Below are 24,323 nucleotides of genomic sequence, written 5' to 3' on the forward strand. Positions count from 1 at the left end.
TTAGATATTCAGTATGAAAAGTTATTGGTTATTGACCCATTCAAAAATTTGCTTACTGAGTTTATGCAATGCTGTAGAAAGAATATTAAAAATGTTTGAAGCACTGAAAGAATATTTTTTTTCAGAGGAAAAGTCCTCAAAATTTATTGCAAAATTTTTTGAATCACCAGTAACAAAGCATATTTCCATGCAATCCTTAGCATTCTTGGTTTATTTAATAAACAAATTATAAAAATTCTGAAGTTGCACAAAATAGAGTAATCAAGGTAAAGAATTATGTCCAAGAAACCACTGACATGCTTGTAATACGGAAAATTTACTCCTTTGGATGCCCTCAGAGTTTTAGTGAATAATAATAATAATAAAAAGGATGAAATAGAAACATTTAAAGAGGAAATTTTTGAGATGTACATTTCAATCTGTAACTATCTAAAAAAATAGATTGAACCATTACTGAAATTGAAGTATATGGAGTGAATGCTCTTAAAAAGTTCCCTGGTATGGGAAGATGTGCAATATATGTTATTTACATGGGCTTTCAAGTTGACGAAAATTTGTTATTTAACAAGTTTTAATTCTTAAAAATTTGATTACAGAAAAATCAAATGAAAAGAATGATGAGTGGCTTAACAGATCTTGCTACTGCTGGTGGTCATATTTTATTTTCAAAAACAAACCTCAGAATTTGAGAAATTGTGCAGCTTTCTGCTTGCATTGCAGCACCCAGTAGAAATGTGGAAAGAAATTTTATTTTTGCAAATAGAAATAGTAGTAGTAGTAGTAATAGAAGCAAGAAAGCAAGCATATCAGCTTATGTAGCATCAGCCAAAAAAAAAACACAATTTCACACATCCATTCCCTCTAAAAGTTTGTCCAGTTCCTCCTTGAATTTATTTAAGCTATCAATTTCCACAACGACAGATGGAAGTTTGTTCCAGCAATTAACCACACGCTGGCTAAATGCAAATTTCTGCACATCTATTCTACAATTATCTTTCTCAATTTGAATTTATGCACCCTCAGGTTCATAATCTGAACAAGTGAAAGAATCCCATCAGAAATCAGTGTGCTCAACCCATTTAAGGCCTTACATGTCTCAATCAGATCACCTTGCAGGTCTCCAGCCTCTGCAATTTGCATAACTTAAGCCTTTCTTGTTAAGAGGACCCACTTTGATTCCCTCACAAATCTTATTGCCCATCTCTGTACACGCTCAAGCAACTCTACATCCTTCCTAAAGTGAGGCATCCAGAACTATAGGCAATACTCAAGGCTTGGCCTTGAGTATTGACCATTGGCCTTGACCATTGCCTTATACAAAGGGATAATCACCTCCTTTTCAATGCTAGAAAAATTCCTGTATATCATTGACAATAAACTATGATCTGCTCTGGCAGCCTGTCTGCATTGCTTAGAAACCTTTGTATGTGACTGCACAATCAACTCCCAGGTCTTTTTCATTTTCTACCACCCTAAGTGTAGTACCACACAGTTGGTACGTTCCTCAGGGGTTACTTCTACCCATAAGCAGTACTTTGCATTTGTCAATGTTAAACTTTACTTACCACTTAGCATTAGCAAGGGTACATGATGCAAGAAAGCAAGCTTATATAGCATCAGCCAAAAAAAAAAAAAAAAAACCCTTATTTCACCCATCCCCTTGCTCCAAATGTTTGGCAAGTTCTGCCTTGAATCTATTCAAGCTATCAACTTCTACAACAACAACAGATGGAAGTTAGTTCCAGCAATCAACACTCGTTCCAACAGCTCTACATCCTTCTTAAAATGAGGCCTCCAGACCTGTATACAGTACTCAAGGTGTGGCCTGACCATTGCCTTATACAAGGGGATAATCACCTCCTTATCCCAGCTAAAAAAATTCCTGTATATCATTGTAAAGACACCATGAGCTACTCTTGCAGACCATCTGCACTGCTCAGAAAACTTCATACTTGCCTGCACAATTACCCCCAGATCCTTTTCATTCTCTACCACTGTCAGTGTGGTACCACAGAGTTGATATGTTACTCTGGGATTACTGCTTTCCATATGTAGAACTTTACATTTGTCAATATTAAACTTCATTTGCCACCTCTCAGACCATCTGCTCAACTTTTCTAGATCCTGTTGCAGCAGTGTACTGTCATTAGTGTCATTAACAACCCTGCCAATCTTCATATTGTCTGCAAACTTGGACATTAAGCCTGATATACCATCATCAATATCATTTATAAATACAGAAAACAATAATGGACCCAACACTGAACCCTGAGGGACTCCACTAATAACATTAGTCCACGAAGAGCAGTGTCCATTGATTACCATTCTCTGTCTTCTCCCACTCAACCATCCCTTTATCCATAGCAGCAATTTGCCTCCAATGCCACACTTCTCCAATTTGTGCAGCAGTCTTCCATGTGCAACAGTATCAAAGGCCTTTCTAAGATCCAAATATATGATATCAAAGTTATTCTTTGCATCTAGTTCCTTTGTGGCTACATCATATTATCCAATCAAATTAGCCAGACAAGACTTCCCCTTAACAAACACATGCTGTGTCCAAGCTATAACTGAAGTCTTGTCTAGATGATCCTGCAATTATTCTTTAACCAGTGCCTCCATTAATTTTCATGGAAAAGAAGTTAAATAGGTCTGTAATTACCTGTCTCCCTTTGACCCCCCTTTGTGGATTGAGGTTATATTTGCACATCTACAGTCCATGTGTAACTCCCCTGGGAAGCTCTCATAATTATGGCTAAGGGTTTGCTTACTTCCTTTGCTGCTTCCTTTAATATAACTGGATAGATCCCATCCACCCCAGGTGCCTTTCTTGTATTTATCTTCAACAATTTCTCCTCCACTTTACTCTCAGTTATTACAAGATTCTCTAGCTTACTGCCAGAGTTGAATACACCTCTGGCATTCCCCTCCCTGAATAACTCCTCATGTGTGAATGTCAATGCAAAATATTCATTTAGCTTGTTAGCTACCTGAGCAGGATCATCAACATTTGAACCATCGATATCAAGTGGACCAATCTGATTCATCCCCTTCCTTCTAGAGTTTACATAAGTAAAGAACTCTTTGCTGTTTTTCTTTGCATCCTTTGCCAAAGGTTCCTTATCATCTGCCTTCGCCTGCCTAACCTTCTTTGTAACTTGGTTACAGACTAGCTTATATCTATCATAGGCTTCTGTGTCACATGTTAATTTATATGTATCCCATGCATTTTTCTTCTCTGTCACATGTCTAATTAGTTCATCTGACATCTATTTAGGCCTAAATCTTGAACAATATTTCTTTGTTGGTATGAAAAGCCCAGTAGCTTCCAAGATTAATTCTTTGAATGCTTCCCATTTTGAATTTGCTGTTAAATTCTATATGGTCCCACCATATAGAATTTAAACACTATCTCAGACCACCATAATCACCTTTACGAAAGCAAAAACCCTTCCCTTTACCCCTGATGGTAGTTACCTCTTTGAGTAAATCCCACTTCAGCACACTGTGATCACTGCCACCTAGTGGTTCCTTTATCTGCAAATTCTTAATGCATGAAGAATCACTGATGATAATCAGATCAAGAGTATTACTCCCTCTAGTTGCGTCCCGAACATGCTGTTGTAGAAAACAATCATCCAATAAATTCACAAAAGCCTTGCTAGTGTGTGAGTGACCAACCCACAAATTCCAGTCAATATCTGGGAAATTAAAATCCCCCATTATAAGACACTCTGATTTACTGGCACACTCTATTTCTCTGCACAATTGTTCATTATACTCATCAGATTCATTCGGCCTATAACGCACACCTACACTCATTTTTCCTTTCCCAGTGCTTATGTCACACCAAACAGACTCAACATTGCATTGTCCACCAACATCAATTGGATGCACTTCCTTTGTTTTTATGTGTTTCTTAACTAACAGCATAACCCCTCCTCTGTTTCTGTCCTTTCTATCCTTTCTGTACACATCGTACTCCCAAAAATTCCAGTTCTGCACTGCTTATGTCTGTGTGACACCATGTCTCTGATATCCAAACAATATCTGCCTTTGATGTCTTGACTAGCACTCCAAGCTCATCGAATTGATTAACTATACTCCTAGCATTGGTGTACGCAAGTATACATGCACCTGTTTCTACTCTTAGTTACCCTAACACAGCCCATGTATTTACTTATTCCACTATGACTCCCAGCAGTCCTGGAAATCCCCATTGCCTTGCTTTCCAGGCTGCTGCTCAATTGCATTTCAATAGAAGTTGTGCAAGAATCACTTTTACCTCTGCCAGCGGCTACTGTTAATCTATTAGTCTGTGTATTTCCCCAAGCTAGCAGTTTTCCGATGCACCAAACTCTGCCTCAATAGCATCAGCAAATATTCTTGCACCATTTCTATTTAAGTGTATCCCATCCCTGTAGAAGCACTCTCCTGTTAACAAGCACAGACTAGGCTGAGAAAAATTCTACCCCTTGAGCTGTGCATGATCTCTCCGAATCTTGCCGAATTGATCGACAAGGCTCTCATCATATACTCCCTCCTATCGTGTCTGGGCAGAACTGCAGACCCTTACAAATTCAACCCTAACTCACAGCTTTTTTTCAGCATTGACTTGTACTTGTTAAGTAATTCCGCCAGTCTCCTACTATTAATATCATTAGTGTCAACGTGTACAACAATATCACCCTTTGTGCCCTTAAAAGATGATATCTGCTCTACGTCATCAACCTTTGCCCCTGGCAGACATACCCTGGTCCTGTTCCATCTATCCTTTTTGCACAATATGTTCACCATTTCCCTGACAATAGAGTCACCTACAACAATTAGTTCCTTTGGGACCAGCGCATTCTGCCTTGGGGTTTGCCACTGTGTTGATGGGCTAATGCTTATCAGCCCATCTGCCCAAATTTTCTAGATCCTGTTGCAGTAGCACATTGCCATTACTGTCATTAACAACCCTGCCAACCTTTGCATCATCTGCAAACTTTGACATTAAGCCTGATATACCTTCATCAATATCACTGATAAATATACAACTTATATACAAAACAACAGTGAGCCCAACACTGAAACCTGTGTGACTGCACTAATAACATTAGTCCACGAAGCACATCGTACACTGATTACCACTCTCTGTCTTTTCCCACTCAACCACCCTTTTATCAATTGTAGCAACTTACCCTTAATACCATACTGCTCCAATTTGAACAGTAATTTTCCATACACAACAGTGTCAAAAGCTTTCCTGAAATCCAAGTATATGATATCAAAATTATTTTTTTCATCCAGTTCCTTTGTAACCGCATTATAGTATCCAATCGAATTTGTCAGATAAGACTTTCCCTTAACACATCCATGCTGTGTCTGAATTATTGCTGCAGTCTTGTCTAGATGATCCTGCAATGCATCTTTAACCAGTGACTCCATTATTTTACCCGGAATACAAGTTAAACTAACTGGTCTATAATTACTTGTGTCACCTTTAGGTCACCAGTTGTGAATTGGGGATACATTTGCGCATCTCCATTCCATGGGAACTTCCCCTGAGTCCAAGGATGCTCTCATAATTATCACTAGGGGTTTGCTTATGTCCTTTGCCACCTCCTTTAATATAACTGGATAGATCCCATCTACCCTATTTGCCTTTCTTAATGTTTATTTTCAACAATTTCTCCACAACTTTGCTCTCAGTTATTACAAAATCAAAAGCACTCTGTTACAGTTTGATAAACTTCTGACATTTTCTTCCCTTAATAACCCCTCATGTGTGAATGTTGATGTAAAATACTCATTCAGATTATCAGCTATCTGAGCAGGATCATCAACATTTGAACCATCGATATCAAGTGGACCAATCTGATTCATCCCCTTCCTTCTGGAGTTTATATAAGTAAATAAGTCCTTGATGTTTTTCTTAGCATCCTTTACCAAAGATTTCTCGTAAACTGCCTTCGCTTGCCTAATTTCCTTTGTGACTTCATTACAGACTAGCTTATATCTGCCATAGGAATCTGTGTCACCTGATACTTTATATGCATCCCATGCATTTTTCTTCTCTGCCACGAGTCTTATTGTTTCATCTGACATCCATTTAGGCCTAAACCGTGAACAATATTTCTTATCGGTATGAAAAGCTTAGTAGCTTCCACAATTAATTCCTTGAATGCTTCCCACTTAGAATTTTTTATCGGTAACATCATCAGTTGGTCCAACTGTACAGAATTGAAAAACTGTCTGAGACCACTGTAATCACCTTTATGGAAGCAAAAACCCTTCCCTTTACCCCTGATGGTAATTATATCTTTAAGTAAATCCCACATCAGTACACTGTGATCACTGCCATCTAGTGGTTCCCTTATCTGCAAATTCTTAATGCACGAATAATCACTGCTGATAACCAGATCAAGAGTATTAATCCCTCTAGTTGCCTCTCCAACATGTTGCTGTAGAAAACAATCATCCAATAAATCCACAAAAGCCTTACTAGTGTGTGTGACAAGTCCACAAGTTCCAGTCAATATTTGGGAAGTTAAAATCACCCATTGTAGCACAATCTGATTTACTAGTCTATTCTATTTCTCTGTACAATTTTTCGCTGTGCTCAGGAAGGTTTAGAAGTGGGAAAGTTCAGAAATAAGAGCACATGTGCTGTTCAAACTGTTGGACAGCCTACATAGTCTTCATCAAGCACACTCGTTCTGCCACTTCTGAACCTTTCTGGTTTAATTAATACATCTTTATTTGGCTAATAAACTAATATACTTTTCTCCATAGCATGATATACATTCATTAATACTTCTGTGCTATCACACTTCCCTCTATAATATTTTTTTATCAATGCGGCATAAAATGTACTAATTTGTCAGTATTCTAACAAACACAATGTAACACACAATCTATGTATGTCACATTAAAAATTTCCTGACAGAAAGCTGTTTAAGTATGCCAGTAATTTTTTTAAATCATACTTACTTCCACGAAGTAAAGGCTCTGGATCCCACTCTTTACAGGTGGAGACATTAAAGTTTTCCATTGAACCCTGCTGTATCTATAAAAAACTGATACCATAAAAAGAGAAGAGACAATAAACAGTATAACAGTAAACAGAAAGTACTGAAATGCACTTCAGTTGCAAGAACGAAAAACTGTAACAATTTAATCTTTTTCCTAATCTAAATTAATGATTCCTCACTTATAAACTCATTCCACTGGCCATTCCATAAACCAATAAAAATAATATTAAAGTTTTTATCATATTTTTTTAGATACCCCCAAGTGAAACTCTGGCACTTTCGTGGCATCTGGCAGACACAACATGAATATCTGTATTTTTGTCAGCTACCTGCATTTAGCTAGCAAGATCAAAGCATTATGGCAAGATAAGACGCCTGTTGCTGATATCTCGAGGACACTCCATGGGGGAATGGAGTTGCCTAGCAGAAAAGAAGATGCTTTTGCTCACTTGACATCTGTTAAATGCCAAACAAAAATTTAATGTCTCATAATTCACCATATATCAAAATGAAAACAGAAAATACTATATAACCAGTTAGAGAACATTGGTGGAAGAAGGTATTAGGGGAGGATTTCATTTTATTTCCAAATTTAAATAAAATAAAAAAAAAAATTTAAAGTGGCATCTGTCGGATACCATGCTAAGGAGGAATATTAAAGAGTAATATTTATAGAGTTCTGTTTCCACAGTGCCCTAGTACTGGAAATACTATTTCTACTTGTTTATTTTCACAGAAAATCTTGTGAATAAATATTTTTATTAAATAAATTAATCATTTTTATTATCTCAAAATATTTTTTAAATATCAAATTCAATGTACACCATACTACATTACCTCCTACAAGCTTCACATTAGCACCACACAGTAGGCTAAATACCTGCAATTCTGACCCACTGTTGAGAAAGTGTGCAACCAACCAGCAAGGACTAATATGACCGCAGCTGTATAATTTTTCCTTGACAGCAGCTCAATCTTTATTATAACGTTGTGTCCATGCACTTACAACTTCTTCGGAAAGGCTAGGTTCAATTTAAACTAATAGGTTTTAAAGATTAATTAAAAGTAATGATTCTTTCAACAAGGATCAATTCATCTAGTCTGAAGCAGAGATAGTATTAGAATGGCTAAATGATGCAAGTAGATATTTTTCCTAAATGGAAAAACCAAAACAATCAACCACAGTTTCTCTGGTGCCACAAAATGACCATCCAATTCCATAATGAAATAGTATTGTACTAACCAGCAAACTGTTCAAAAATGAATAACTTGAATATGAGTATTTCAGCTAATATATAAAATATAAAATGAAAATAGAAAACTGAAAATTGTTTAGATAAAAGCTAAATTGTTTAGATAAATTGTCAACTAATGTTGACAGTGTAGCAAAATGACAACCCCAAAGACCCATTTTCAGTTTAGGGAATGGCCAGTAGTTTTAGACAATGCAAGGTTGGGGGGGGGGAGTAGGGAGGCTGCTGCAATGTTTTTTTCCTGTGATTTTTTCACAGCCAAGAACTGCTGAACTGTCATCACTGTGTGACACATCGTCATGGTACAGAATCCAGCCATCCTTCCATTTTTGAGGTAGTCGTTGCTTCATATTCTCATGCAAACATGTGAAAACCCTCATCAGCAGTAACACTTCATCCGCTAGTCACCAATTCGTGGATGCACTATGCCCTTATCGTCGAAAAAAATATCAGCATGACATTGGATTTTGTTACACAAGACTTCTTGGGCTGTGAGGACACTTTTAGTGCCATTCGGATGATTCCACCTTGGTCTCAGGGTATTAAATGAACACTCAACTCTCATCCCCAGTCACTACTTTTCTTGGGAAGCCCAAATCTTGTGTAGATTTTTCAAACAAGTCACCTGCAATGGCTTTCCTGCAGTTCATTTGATCATCCAACAACAAGTGTGGAACAAACTTTGCACACAAGCAACACATCTCTAAATCTTGCATCAGGATTGTGTGTACTGAACCTATAGATAGTCTAACATCGTGAGTAATCTCAACAAGCATCCGTTTATCATTTTGCACAAGTTCCTTCACTTTCCTGACATTTTTATCATTTTGTGAAGGGCGTACGCTGTGAAGTTTGTTTTTCAGTGTTTCCTGTTCTGAAACTGATTAAACCAATTGTAAATTGCTGTTTTCTTCAAAAGCATCATCTCTAAAAAACTCTGTAATGCTTGTAGTGTCTCTGTAGCACTTTTCCCAAGTTTAAAGAACTTGATGTTTGCACACTATTCAAATTGTGACATTCAGCAATCAATCAGCTGTGACATACGAGTGAAGTGGTCAAGCCAGTTTCTACTTGGCAAACTGGCTCCATGTAAGGTTTCGTGGGGCACTGACTTACCTTGGAATGCATGCACAAACCATTTCAATACCAGTATGCAAGTCTAGGAACTTTATGAATGTACTACATGATATTCCAAATGTGGTCTCACTATCTTCTTGTACAGTGAAACAATGACATCCTTCTCCCTACTTGAAATGGACACCACGTGCCTTCTATGTTGTCTGTTTATGCTGCTAGGTAAATTTCACATTTGATTGAACACCAAGTTCTTCTTTGTGCATAACCACTTTATTAATGCCTATATTTTGGTCCCCTAGGTGCAAAACCTTACATTTAGAAGCATTACATTATCAGTTGCCATTTTTCAGACAATATCTGCAACTGATGTACATATGGTCATTATGAAGCAATAAGCTTAATCTCATTCATTAACCACCCTTCCTACCTTTAGCAAACAGCAAAATAATATGACTGCTTCTCCTGTAGTGGGAGCCCCCCAGCACTGATCCCAGAGGAATTACACTTGTTACAGATTTCAGCACGAAGAATGTCCATTTAATAGCTTCTTGTCCCCTACCTTTTAGCCAACTACAGATCCAATTTATTTGATAGCCAATAATAGGAGAAAGAGATTGGTTATTAATGGCCACTACTCTTCATGACTAATGTTATTAGTGGAGTCCTTTAGGGTACCTTAAGTTGGGACCTTACTGCTTTCAATATTTATTAACAATACTGATGGAGGCATATCAAGGTTAATGTCTAAATTTGCTAATAATACAAAAATGAGCACGGCAGTCCAGCAAGAACTGGATAAATTAGGCAGACAGGCTGAAAAGTGTAAATTGGGATTTAACATGAATATATGAAAGGCAGTAGAATTTGGGTAGGAATAATCCCAGATTTACATAACCAATTAGATGGTACCACACTCAAGGTAGTGGGAGAATGAAAAAAGACTTAGGGGTAATTGTACGGTCCGCCATGAAGTTCTCTGAGCAGTGCTGAGTAGAGCAGGAGCTGGAAATAGGTATTTTCATACCCAGGAGAAACAACAGAAATATGCTCCTGAAAAACATCATAAATAAGTTATACATTGCATATAGATACTATTAATATTTATTTAAAATGTAACAATAGCAAAATAAATCAGGTACATTTAAAAATGCTATTAGAAAAAAGAAAATAAAGCATGTTAACCAGTTGAATCTGCAATTCACCTTTTGTTTGTTCTTTGTTATCTGGTTTTTAGGAGCATTAGCAACTAAGGCCATATTGCTCCGGGATATGCGGTGGTCATTCCCTGACCTTTCCGCATCCTGCGTATTTGGTGGTGACGGGCTCGAACCCCGGTCAATCAAGAAGCGTGTGCTCCGCACTGCTGCTCCTTCCCACCTGGCTACGGAGGCGCCTTCACCTTTTGTTGCCTTTCCATGTCGTGCCTGATTATTCAATATTAGATGTTAGCAACAATAATTTCACTTAATAAATTTTTAAAAAAAAATAAAGATTTTCTTTTAACAAATTGTGATTTTGGTGCCTTTGCCCTTGAGCTGAGCATTTGGTATAAAGGTCCTAATTCCAACTCTGTATTATTATTACTCTTATATTATTTCATCCTGATTGGGGGTTCTACCTCGTGACAGGTATTGCTACCAAGTACACAGGTTATTTGTTGTTATGTCTGGTGTTGCTTTTGGTCGAGGAACTCTCTAACTATCCTACAGGCATTCAGGATTGCAACTTTCTGGAGTTCCTTGAAGGTGTCCGCTGGGAGACCTATTGCTGCTAGGCAGTTACGTAGGATCTTTGGCATCATGTCAACCTGTGGTTGACATGATGATCGGGATGGTCATTACTTGCATATGCCACATCTCTTTGATCTCCTGTCTTAGGTTCATGTACTTCCTGATTTTTTTCCCCATGAGTTTTCTGCAGACTGCCAGTGTTAGGTACCGCTATGTCAATCAGAAGCCTCCGTAGCCGAGTGGTCAGGGGCGGGAGTGCAGTAGCACACACTCTTTGAGTAGACCAGGGTTCAAGCCCCTGACTGCTAAATACAGTCGATCTGCCAACCCGCACTGGGCCAGCGTGGCAGATTATGGTCCATTTCCCTCAGCATTATTTGCTGAGGAGGCTTCTATCCTGCAGTGGGTTGATAATGGCTGCAGTTTACCTTTTTTTTTTTTTTATGTCAATCAGATAGGTAGCCTTTTCCTTCTTATCCACAAGGGTTATGTTCGGTCTGTTGTGCGGGATTATCCTATCCGTTATTATGGCATGGCCCCAGTACAGCTTGTGGATTGGGGTCTCTAGTACTGCCTGGGGTTCGTACTTGTAGTACGCTACACTTCCTTCGATCAACTGGTATTTCCTTGCTAGCTTCTGATGTATTATCCTGGCTACTTGGTCGTGTCTATGAGTGTACTCAGTCTGGGTGATCACTTTGCATCCCACGGTGATGTTTTGGATCTTTTCTGAGGCCAGGTGGCATCGTCGACATATGTCACCGGACACTCCGGGATCCTTGGTGATGTATTTTCTATAGTTCCTGGTGTTGATTACCTGGCCTTGGATGGCGAGCATGAATCCTTCAGTCTCAAGGAAGAGCATCCCACTCGTGAGCCATGCATTGGAAGCAATTTTATCTATGTGATCTTGATGGAGATCATTGTAGTGTCTGCCACGGAGTGTCCTCTCTGCCCATCTTTCTAGCTTTGTTTGTGCCTCCTGGTTGGGAGGGGACTCCTCACGTAGGATGAGTGGGTATATCGCTTGTCTATCTTCCTTATGGCCTGGTGGAGTGCTGCTGTGTTTCTGGAAGTAATCCTTCAGGTTAGCAATCACTGTCTTCTGTTGCTCAATGAGGTCTATCAGTCCCCTTCCTCCTCCTTTCAGGGCAATTATCAGTCTCTCCACAGCTGATTTTGGGTGGTGTTGGCGGATCTTGGTCATCATTGTCCTTGTCTTTCTCATGATATCCTCCAGCTCGGTGTTAGTCCAATCTATGACCCCGAAGGAGTATGTTAGCACTGGAACTGCATAGGTTTTTATGGCTTTAACTATGTTTCCTCCGTTCAGCTTTGCTTTCAGCAGGCTTCTGAGTCTCTGATGGTATTTTTTGGTCAGGCAGGCATTAATTTCCTTGTGCTGTAACTGCTGGGCCTGCATCATCCCCAAGTATTTGTAGGCCTCTCACTCTGCCATGGCTTCGATCTCTTCACCAGTGTGCAGCTGGTAGTTTCAGTTGACTAATTTTCCCTGGTGCAATCCGCGTGTCTTGCATTTGTCTAGACCAAATTTCATCCTAATATCAATGTTGAATTCTTCGGTGATCTGGAGTAGTTGTTGGAGGTGCTTCTCAGTTCCCACGTAGAGCTTGATGTCATCCATGTAGATCAGGTGGGTAGTAGTAGTAGCGGCATGTGATGCAAGAAAGCAAGTGTATGAGCTTATGCAGCATCAGCCAAAAAAAAAAAAAAAAATCACACAATCCCCTCCAAATGCCTGTCCAGTTCCTCCTTAAATTTATTTAACCTATCAACTTCCACAACAACAGATGGAAGTTTGTTCCAGCAATTAACCACACACTGGCTAAAGGCAAATTTCCGCACATCTATTCTACATCTGTCTTTCCTTAATTTGAATTTATGCCCCCTTAGGTTCGTAATCTGAACAAGTGGAAGGATTCCATCAGAATTCAGTGTGCTCAATCCATTCAAGGCCTTATACACCTCAATCAGATCACCGTGCAGGTGCCTAGTCTCCAGCCACTGCAATTTGCAGAACTTAAGCCTCTCTTGGTAAGAGGATCCCTTCATTCCCCTCACCAATCTTGTTGCCCTTCTCTGTACACGCTCAAGCAAATCTACATCCTTCCTAAAATGAGGCCTCCAGACCTGTACGCAGTACTCAAGGCTGACCATTGCCTTATACAGAGGGACAATCACCTCCTTTTCCCTGCTAGCAAAATTCCTATATATCATTGACAATACCCCATGAACTGCCCTGGCAGCCTGTCTGCATTGCTCAGAAAACTTCATATCTGATTGCACAATTACTCCCAGGTCATTTTCATTTTCTACCACCTTAAGTGTAGTACCACACAGTTGGTACGTTTCTCTGGGGTTACTTCTACCCATATGCAGTACTTTGAATTTGTCAAGGTTAAACTTCAGTTGCCACTTCTTAGCCCATCTGCCCAAATATCTAGATCCTGTTACAGTAGCACACTGCCATTACTGTCATTAACAACCCTGCCAACCTTTGTATCATCTGCAAACTTCGACACTAATCCTGATATACCTTCATCAATATCATTGATAAATATACAAAACAACAGAGGACCCAACACCGAACCCTGTGAGACTCCACTAATAACATTAGTCCACGAAGAGCAGCACCCATTAATTACCACCCTCTGTCTTCTCCCACTCAACCATCCTTTTATCCATTGTAGCAACTTACCCTTAATACCATTCTGCTCCAATTTGTACAATAGTCTTCCATGCGCAACAATGTCAAAAGCTTTCCTGAAATCCAAATATATGATATCAAAATTATTTTTTGCATCCAGTTCCTTTGTAACCACATCATAATATCCTATCAAATTTGTCAGACAAGACTTTCCCTTAACAAACCCATGCTGTGTCTGAATTATTGCTGCAGTCTTGTCTAGATGATCCTGTAATGCATCTTTAACAAGTGACTCCATTATTTTACCCTGAACAGAAGTTAAACTAACTGGTCTGTAATTACTCGTGTCACCCTTCGATCTCCCTTTGTGAATTGGGGATACATTTGCACATCTCCAGTCTGTGGAGACCTCCCCTGAGTCCAAGGATGCTCTCATAATTATGGCTAAGGGTTTGCTTAGTTGCTTTGCCGCCTCCTTTAATATAACTGGATAGATTCCATCCACTCCAGGTGCCTTTCTTATGTTTAACTTCAACAATTTCTCCTCCACTTTGCTCTCAGTTATTACAAAATCATTAAGCACCCTGCTACAATTTTATAACCTTCTGCCATCTTCAAACCTTAATAACTCCTCATGTGTGAATGTAGATGCAAAATACTCATTCAGTTTGTTTGCTATCTGAGCAGGATCATCAACAGTCGAACCATCAATATCAAGTGGACCAATCCTTCCTTCTTTGAGGTTATATCTGTACTTGCTACTGTTGAGAATGGTGGATAGCAGGTTGAGTGCTAGACAGAACCACAATGGGCTCAGGGCATCTCTCTAAAAGATTCCTCTCCTGATGGGAATTGGCCTGGTTGTGATGTTTTTGACATTAATGGTACTCCATTTTGCCATCGTTTCTCCTAAGAAGTTTGTCACTATCGGATTGACCTTGTAGATCTTCAGGGTCTCTATTAGCCAGCTATGAGGTACAGAGTCGAAGGCCTTGTGGTAATCAACGTAGACTGTGTACACGTTGCAGCGCTTCTTGTAGGCTTGCTCCATAACCGCGGCATCTATGGTTAATTGCTCCTTGCATCCTTTCTGCTGTTCGGCCATTATGTTCTGGCTCTCCAAGTGGTCTGATATCTTCCTGGTTATGCAGCTGGTCAGGATCTTATACATTGTTGGGAGGCAGGTGATTGGCCTATATTTTGCCGGGTTTCTTGTATCTTCGTCTTTAGGCTTCAGATACGTGATTCCTTGAGTGAGAAACTTCGGGATTGTGTCTAGGTGCCTTATCATTCAGGTGAACTGCTCTGCCAAGGAGCTTGTGTGTGGAAGTGAGCTTCTTGTACCAGTAGTTGTAGATATCATCTATTCCTGGAGTTCGCCAGTTGTGAGAGTTCTTGATCGTCTGTTTTCCTTCTTCTTCCCAAATCTCCCACTCTCTCATTTCTTGTACGTCCTTGGTTTTCTTGAGTTCTAGTTCTATCCAGGTGGCTCGGCTGTTATGTCTTACTTCCCTGCTGTTTCCCCAGAACTCCTCAATCGTCTTCTTCTCGGTTTCCCTTCCATTCCCTTCTTTCCCGTCTTCTCTGAGACTCCTGTAGAAGCCTCTTTGGTCCTCATTGAAGATTCGGTTGTTTATTTTCCTCTGGAAGCTCTCTTTGTATCAGCATAGTCTCTTGCTGAGTGCAAGGAGGTTCTGCTTCAATGTGTTCAAGTACTTGTGTTCAAAATATTCTCTGATTTTTTGTCTCATGTTTGCTGTGGATGCTGTCTCTCTTGAGGATGCTCTTCACTTTTCCAATTAATTTCTTACTCCTATTGCCCCGTTGGTACAGGGTCAATTGGCCTATCTTGACTCTTAATTTTTCTATCTTCTGCTGAAGTCTTCTTTCCCAAACTGGCGGTTCCTTCTGTTTTCAGTTCTTCTGCTGCTGGTCTCTTGTTTCTCTTCCATTAATCCTAAAGGCTGCTATGGCAGCACAATACACAGCTGTGTGGATGGCCTCCAGTGTTGCATCATTGTTGTTGAGGTAATGCAGTATTATTTGCCGACTGAGGTGATCCGTGACTCTCCACAAGGATTGTTGGCCTCTGCTTCGGTATCACGTGAGTCTTTGTGGGGTTCATTCCTTTGAATCCTGTTAGGGCCTTCTACTCATCATCTATTCTGGATATCATGACTTCGTCTCTTTCCACTTCAGGTGCTATGGGTTGTATTTCGCCTTGCTCTTCCTGGTCTTGTAAAGTGGTGATATGTTCTTCCTCCTCTGCTTCCGTATTGACCATATTCTTTATCCTTTGTAGTTGATCACTCACGTCCTGCTTGATTTTTTTCAAGATTGCAGGAGCTATCAGGTTCTTCGTGATGATAGTCTTCTCCAGTCCGCTATTCGCTGTTCAGTGACCTGAGTATCGGGGAATCATTCCAGCCACTTGGTATGTAGTCTCGCACTGTATGTTGTCATATCGGTCTCCAGCTTCATTATTTCGTAGTATGCTTGCATGATGTACATATTCATTTCGATGCTCCACTTCGTGTGTTGGTGTTTTCTTCCTTCCTGGGTGGTCACTAGCGCAGTTGCGCAGGAAGCACTTCCAGTTGGTGGAGATGGTCTTGCCCTTCTCTTGTGGTAGCAATATGGGAGACAGTGCCACTTCCTCCACTGTCTTCCTCAGAGACTGTCTCTGATTTTTCGAACCAACCCCTCTGTCTAAGGCCTGAACGCCTCGCGTTTATCCTGCGTCACACTCGATGCAGTATGATTAATATTTCTCTGCGACATCATCCATCTATGGAGGTGGACCTGTTCAGCTTCGGCTTATGTCCAGTAGTAGTTCTTGAGGGTGACACCAGATGGCGCCACAATCTGCCTTAGCTGCCACTCCAACCTTAGAGTAGATCGGTCCCTTGGAGCAACTTTCACAATGTTTATTTATTTACTAACTTTATTACTATTAATTTATTTATTATTATTCTAATTTATTACTATTATTATACAGGTCTCCCAGTGTGATGGAGCTGCATTCACATCCACTAAGGCAAGACTCAAACCCGGGTCCATCAGGCTGGTAGTCCAGTGTCGCAATCACTGGGCCATTGCACCCCCTTTCTGCTATTCATCCTTATTATTATTATTGCTCATATTATTTCTCCCTGATTGGGGGTTCCACCTCGTGATGGGTATTGCTTTCAAGTACACAGGGTGGTTATTGTTATGTCTGGTGTTACTGTTGGTTAAGGAACTCTCTGACTATCCTACAGGTTTCAGGATTGTGACTTTCTGGAGTTCCTTGTAGGTGTTCGCTGGGAGACCTATTGCTGTTAGGCTGTTATGTAGGGTCTTTATTATTATTATTATGGAGCAAGGAAGCCTGAGGATTATGCTGCACCACACAAAAAAAATTTTCTGAATTACCCTGAGAGAGAGAGAAAGAAGTAGAAGAAAATCGCCAAGAAAGAGAAGAATGATGATATCCAGCTCAGGACCCTGGGTGTGCCAAGCCCATACTCACCAGATATGAGCCCATGGGTGGAGGCAATCACACGTGCTTGACCATTCAGATTGCTAAACAGGCTTCTGTTATATTCCTCAGAATTGTTTTGCCTGTACAATAACACTGCTTTGCTATCATCTTCCTTTCACTGCAATTCATCTCTCAATACACAAACTCAACAACCATCTGAACCTTTTCTGCCTCTAGGAACAGTAAGGCTGCTTTCAGGATCGGAATCAGAAAACACATAATAATTTGCCATTCAATAATAGTAATCTCTCAAAGTTCATCCCAATCTACTCTTCACTCACATTCCATACAAGACATGGCTATTTCTTTTATTGTATAAATACATTTACAGGCCACATCACAGGTGACACTAGTTGAAGACGTCTTTAAGATGTTTAAATGTATCATTTTTCTTTAGCCCCATCAAAGTTAACAACATACAAAAATAACCACATTTCACATAACTAATGGCCTTAAAAGCACACAAAAATCCAAAATCTAACATAGTAATAGTGGCATGTGATGCAAGAAAGCAAGCGTATGAGCTTATGTAGCATCTGCCAAAAAAAAAAAAATTTACACAACCATTCCCTCTAAATATTTGTCCAGTTCCTCCTTAAATTTATTTAACCTATCAACTTCCACAACATCAGAAGTTTGTTCCAGCAATTAACCACCCGTTGGCTAAAGGCAAATTTCCGCACATCTATTCTACAGTTGTGTTTCCTCAATTTGAATTAATGCCCCCTTAGGTTCGTAATCTGAACAAGTGGAAGAATCCCATCAGAATTCAGCATACTCAACCCATTCAAGGCCTTATACACCTCAATCAGATAACCTTGCAGGTGCCTAGTCTCCAGCCACTGTAATTTGCAGAACTTAAGCCACTCTTGGTAAGAGGATCCCTTCATCGCCTCACCAATCTTGTTGCCCTTCTCTGTACACACTCAAGCAAATCTACATCCTTCTTAAAATGAGGCCTCCACACCTGTATGCAGTACTCAAGCCATGGCCTGACCATTGCCTTAAACAGAGGGACAATCACCTCCTTTTCTCTGCTAGCAAAATTCCTGTATATCATTGACAAAACCCCATGACCTGCTCTTGCAGCCTGTCTGCATTGTTCAGAAAACTTCATATCTGACTGCACAATTACTCCCAGATCTTTTTCATTTTCTACCACCCTAAGTGTAGTACCACACGGTTGGTATGTTCCTCTGGGGTTACTTCTACCCATATGCAGTACTTTACATTTGTCAATGTTAAAACTTCAGTTGCCTCTTCTCAGCCCATCTGCCCAAATTTTCTAGATCTTGTTGCAGTAACACACTGCCATTAACAACACTTCCAACCTTTGTATCACTGCAAACTTCGACACTAAGCGAGATCAATATCATTGATACAAAACAACAGTGGGCACAACACCAAAACCTGTGGGACTCCACTAATAACATTAGTCCACGAATAGCAGCATCCACTGATTACCATTCTGTCTGCTGCCACACAACCATCCTTTTATCCATTGTAGCAACACAAAAATCCAAAAATCTTAATACTATTCTGCTCCAGTTTGTAAGGTAGTCTTCCATGTGCAACTGTGTCAAAAGCCTTCCTGAAATCCAAATATATGATATCGAAATTATTTTTTGCATCCAGTTCCTTTGTAACCACATCATAATATCCTATCAAATTTGTCAGACAAGACTTTCCCTTAACAAACCCATGCTGTGTCTGAATTATTGCTGCAGTCTTGTCTAGATGATCCTGCAATGCATCTTTAACCAGTGACTCCATTATTTTACCCGGAACAGAAGTTAAACTAACTGGTCTGTAATTACTCGTGTCACCCTTCAATCCCCCTTTGTGAATTGGGGATACATTTGCACATTTCCAATCCATGGGGACTTTCCCTGAGTCCAAGGATGCTCTCATAATTATGGCTAAGGGTTTGCTTAGTTCCTTTGCCACCTCCTTTAATATAACTGGATAGATCCCATCCACCCTAAGTGCCTTTCTTATGTTTAACTTCAACAATTTCTCTTCCACTTTGCTCTCAGTTATTACAAAATCATTAAGCACCCTGCTACAATTTGATAACCTTCTGGCATTTTCAACCCTTAACTCCTCATGTGTGAATGCAAGTGCAAAATACTCATTGTTTGTTTGTTGAGCAGGATCATCAATAGTCGAACCATCGATATCAAGTGGACCAATCTGATTCATCCCCTTCATTTTAGAGTATATATATAAGTAAAGAAATCCTTGCTGTTTTTCTTAGCATCCTTTGCCAAAGATTTCTCGTAATCTGCCTTTGTAATTTGCCCATATTTGTGCAAATCGAACAGAGCCACTGGAAGCACACCTTTTAAAATACAGCTATATCCATAATTAGGATTAGTGATCTAATATGGACAGGAGAATAAGAGATTACTATAAAGGGTAATTTATTTCCTTACTCTCAGTTAATGAGTGAACACACAAACATGCATATTAGGTTTAATCATCTATTTGAAAGAGATACATCCTGCTGCCACTTAACCAAAACTGGTCCACTTGATGTTGACAGTTTAACTGTTGATGAATGATCCTTCTCAGTTGCTGACAAACTGATTAAATATTTTGCATCTACATTCACAAATGAGAAGTTCTTTAGAGAGAGAGGGAAATTACAAAAGTTCAACAAAATCCAACAGTGAGCTAAATGATTTTGTGATAACTGAGAGGGAACTTGGTAGCAAAATTGTTGAAGCTTAATATAAAAAAGGCATCTGGTGTGGATGGGATCTATCCAGTTATATTAAGTGAAGCAGCAAAGGAGGTAAGCAAAAGCTTAGCCATAATTATGAAAGCTTCTATGGATTCAAGGGAGGTCCTTATGGACTGGAGATGTGAATATATCCCCAATTCACTAAGGGGTATCAAAAGGTGACATGGGCAATGTCACCTTTTGATACCCCTTAATGAAAATAATGGAGTCGCTGTTTAAAGATGTAATGCAGGATCAACTAGACAGTACTGCAGTTATACTTAAGACACAGCATGGGTTTGTTAAGGGGAAATCTTATCTGATCAATCTGCAGCCTTGATACTATGATGCAGTAACAGAAAAACTGGTTGCAAAAAATAATTTTGATATCATATACTTGGATTTCAGGAAAGCTTCTGATACTGTTGCACAAAAAAGTCTGCTGTACAGATTGAAGCTGTGTAGCATTAAGGGAAGTTATTGCTCTGGATAAACAGATGGTTAATTGAGAGAAGACAGTAATTATTAATATATACTGCTCTTGGTGCCCTAATGTTATTAGTGGAGTTCCTAAGGGCTCAATGCTGGGTCTATTGTTGTTTTCTATATTTATTAATGATACTGATGAAAGTATATATCATGCCTAATGTCTAAGTTTACACTGATACAAAGGTTGGCTGGGTGGATAATGACAGTAATGATGGTATGCTACTGCAACAAGATCTAAAAATATTAGGCAGATCGGCTGAAAAATTGGCAATTAAAGTTTAATATTGACAAATACAAGGTACTGCATATAGGTAGCAGTAATCCCAGACTAATATACCAACTGCATAGCTAGACTGAGAGGAGTGGAAAATAAAAAAGGCTTGGGGGTAATTGTGCAGTCAGATATGAAGTTTTTTGTGCAATGCAAATAGGCTGCCAGGGCAGATTATAGGGTTTTGTCAGTCAATGATATTATTATTATAATTAGCCATTTTGTGCAAGGAAGCTTGATGCTTATGCTGCACCAGCCAAAAAAATTTATGAGTTACCCTGAGAAAGCGAGTCAAAAGTAAAAGTGAATCACCAAGAAAGAAGAATGATGATATCTAGCTCAGGACCCCTGGTTGTGACAAGCCCATACTCACCAGATGTGAGCCCATGGGGTTAATATAAAGGAACTTTGCAAGCAGGGATAAGGTGATTATGCCATTGTGAAAGACATGGGTTAGGCCACATCTTGAGTACCGCATACAGGTCCGGAGGCCTCATTTTAAGAAAGGATACAGATCTGCTGGAATGGGTGCAGAAGAAAATTGGTGTAGGAAACGAAAGGGTGGCCTTACCAAGACAGGCTTCAATTCTGAAAACTCTAGTGTCTAGAAACTAGGGACGTGATGTTATCTGATTGTGGTATTTAAGTTTTTTAATGGATTGAGCAAGCTCAATGGTGATGCCATTCTTCCTCTTGTTCAGACTACAAACATGAGGGGAGCATAAATTCAAATTGAGGAAGGATGACTGCAGGATAGGTATGTTGATAGGTATTCAAGAATCAGCTGCCCCCTGCCTTCGACCAGGGGGGCAGCTGATTCTTGAAACAGACCTCAATCTGTTATTTTAGAATTGATAGTTTGAATAAATTCAAGGAAGAATTAGGAAAATTATTAGATGGGATGAACAGGTGATGGGGGGGGGTTTAGATGATGCTTTATAAGCTTGCTTTCTTGCATCGTATACCACTACTAATACTAATAATAAGATAGTGAATGCACTAAATTTCCATTTAAAGAATGGCTTGAATCCCTTGTTACTAAACAGCTTTAATCACATAAAGGTAATTTTGATTCTCCACAATTGTTACAGGAATTTTGCTACCAGGGATAAAGAGGTAATTATCCCATTGTATAAGACTGCATCATATCCAGGTATCATCGTAAGGGGGCGGCATGACGACCAGGTTTTTGTGTGTTTTTTTTAGATAGACCTAGTAACACATGCATACACTTATATGCATGGTTAAGAGGGGAATATGGCCCCTCTGCCCATGCCTGGTAAAAGGCAATGATCAGGCTACATCTTGAGTACTGCATACACATCTGGAGGCCTCATTTTAGTAAGGATGTGGAGCTGCTGGAATGAGTACAGAGAAGAGCAACGAGATTGAGATTGGTGAACAGAAAAAAGGGGTACTCTTACCAAGAAAGGTTCTGCAAATTGCAGCATCTGGAGACTAGGCATCTGCATGAGGTGTTCAATGCTTTGAATGGATTGAGCAAGCTCAATGCTGATGGGATTCTTCCTCTTGCTCTGATCACACATGAGGAGACAAATTCAAATTGTGGAAAGACAGTTGCAGAATAGATGTCTGAAAGTTTGCCTGGAACAAACTTCCATCTGTTGTGGTGGAGGTTGATAACTTAAATAAATTAAGGGAAGAACTAGACAAACTACTGGAGGGCATGAATATTTGAAATGGGCGGTGTCATTCTCCTCCTTTTTTTGGCTGATGCTGTATAAGCTTGCTTTCTTGCATCATTTGCCACTACTAATGCTAATTTTTAGCTCTTTAGTACTCTAAAATCATTCCATTCATTCGGCAGTAACTCAGAGCTTTCTGACAATTTTTTCATTTCTCAAATAAAAATGAAATAGGATTAATATAATCCCATTTCTTAAGGTATGCACAATTCATTTAATATGACTGCTGCCAGCATTAAATCCAAAATCCTTTATGAATAATATCAAATTTGTGAATTGGGTCGGACTATTCTGTACAAACATTAATGAGCATAAGATATCTGCCTATAAATTGCATGTATTCTATATTAACAACAACTGTTTTTCAGGAAGAAAACCTAAGATGGGAATAAAAAAATCTGCATATTTCTGCTTGACATCAACTCAGACAACACTTAAAATCCCATTAGGATTACTGCGATTGTTGGTGAAATAATTTCCTTTTTTAGTCCAACCGATGATGTTAGCAACAGCAAATTCTAAATGGGAAGCCTTCAGGGACTTAATTGTGGAAGCTACTAGGCTTTTTGTTTCAACTAAGAAATACTGCTCTAGGTTCAGGGCCCAAATGGATGTCAGATGAACTAATTATTTGGGGTTTTTTTTTTTTTTTTTAGGAGTATTAGCAACTAAGGCCATATTGCTCCGGGAATATGCGGTGGTCATTCCCTGACCTTTCCGCATCCTCCGTATTTGGTGGTGACGGGCTCGAACCCCGGTCTAATCAAGAAGCATGTGCTACGCACTGCTGCTCCTTCCCACCTGGCTACGGAGGCGCCCAGATGAACTAATGCTCAGAATAATCACCTGAGAGGACATAAATTCAAATTGAGGAAAGACAGATATAGGATAGATGTGTGGAAATTTGCCTTTTTTATCCAGCGGGTAGTTGGTTGATGGAACAGACTTCCATCCCTTGTTGTGGAAGTTGATAGCCTAAATAAATTTAAGGCTCAGCGAGACAGGTATTTCGAACGAACGGAGGGGTGAAATGGGAGTGGGTTTTTTTTTTTTTTTTTTTTGGCTGATGCTGCATAAGCTTGCTTCCTTGAATCATATGCCTCTACTAATGCTAATGCTAACGCTAATGAGACTTATGGCAGAGAGGAAAAATGCATGGGATGCACATAAATTGTCGAGTGACACAAAAGCCTATGGTAGATACAAGCTAGTCTGTAATCAAGTCACAAAGCAGGTTAGGCGAGCGAAGGCAGATTATGAAAAATCTTTGGCAAAGGAGGCAAAGAAAAACAGCAAAGAGTTCTTTACTTATATAAACTCTAAAAGGAAGGGGATGAATCAGATTGGTCCAATTGATATCAATGGCTTGACTGTTGATGATCATTCTCGGATAGCTGCCGAACTAAATGAATATTTTGCATCTACATTCACACATAAGGAGTTATTCAAGGAGGATAGGGCCAGATGTTTATTAAACTCTAATAGGGAGTTAAATGATTTTGTTAAATGAAATGGACCAACTGTGTGGTGTTACACTCAGGGTAGTGGAGAATGAAAAAGACCTTGGGGTAATTGTGCAGTCAGTTTTGAAGTTTTCTGAGCAGTGCAGACAGGCTGCCAGAGTAGGTCATGGAGGTTTTGTCAATGATATACAGGAATTTTGCAAGCAGGGATAAGGAGGTGATTATCCCCTTGTATAAGGCAATCGTCAGGCCACACCTTGAGTACTGTGTACAGGTCTGGAAGCCTCATTTTAGAAAGGATATAGAGTTGCTAGAACGAGTACAGAGAAGGGCAACAAGACTGGTGAAGGGAACAAAGGGGTGCTGTTATGAAGAAAGGCTTAAGTTCAGCAAACTGCAGCT

The 24,323-nt window shown here is 39.6% G+C and overlaps 1 protein-coding gene across 2 annotated transcripts in view; it reads right to left on the bottom strand.

The window, feature by feature from the left end:
- The window catches only part of LOC150091468 (thiamine pyrophosphokinase 1), a 128,673-nt gene that overhangs the window by 100,831 nt on the left and 3,519 nt on the right, over positions 1 to 24,323 (bottom strand). For both annotated transcript variants that reach the window (XM_090384044.1, XM_090384052.1), the window contains exon 2: positions 6,976 to 7,051. In XM_090384044.1, coding sequence (XP_090240170.1) covers positions 6,976 to 7,051 — 76 coding nt within the window. The remainder of the gene's footprint in view (positions 1 to 6,975; positions 7,052 to 24,323) is intronic.

Source organism: Mastigoproctus giganteus, chromosome 1 (assembly GCF_048544385.1).
Source record: "Mastigoproctus giganteus isolate SK-2022 chromosome 1, ASM4854438v1, whole genome shotgun sequence".
Lineage (NCBI taxonomy): Eukaryota > Metazoa > Arthropoda > Arachnida > Uropygi > Thelyphonidae > Mastigoproctus > Mastigoproctus giganteus.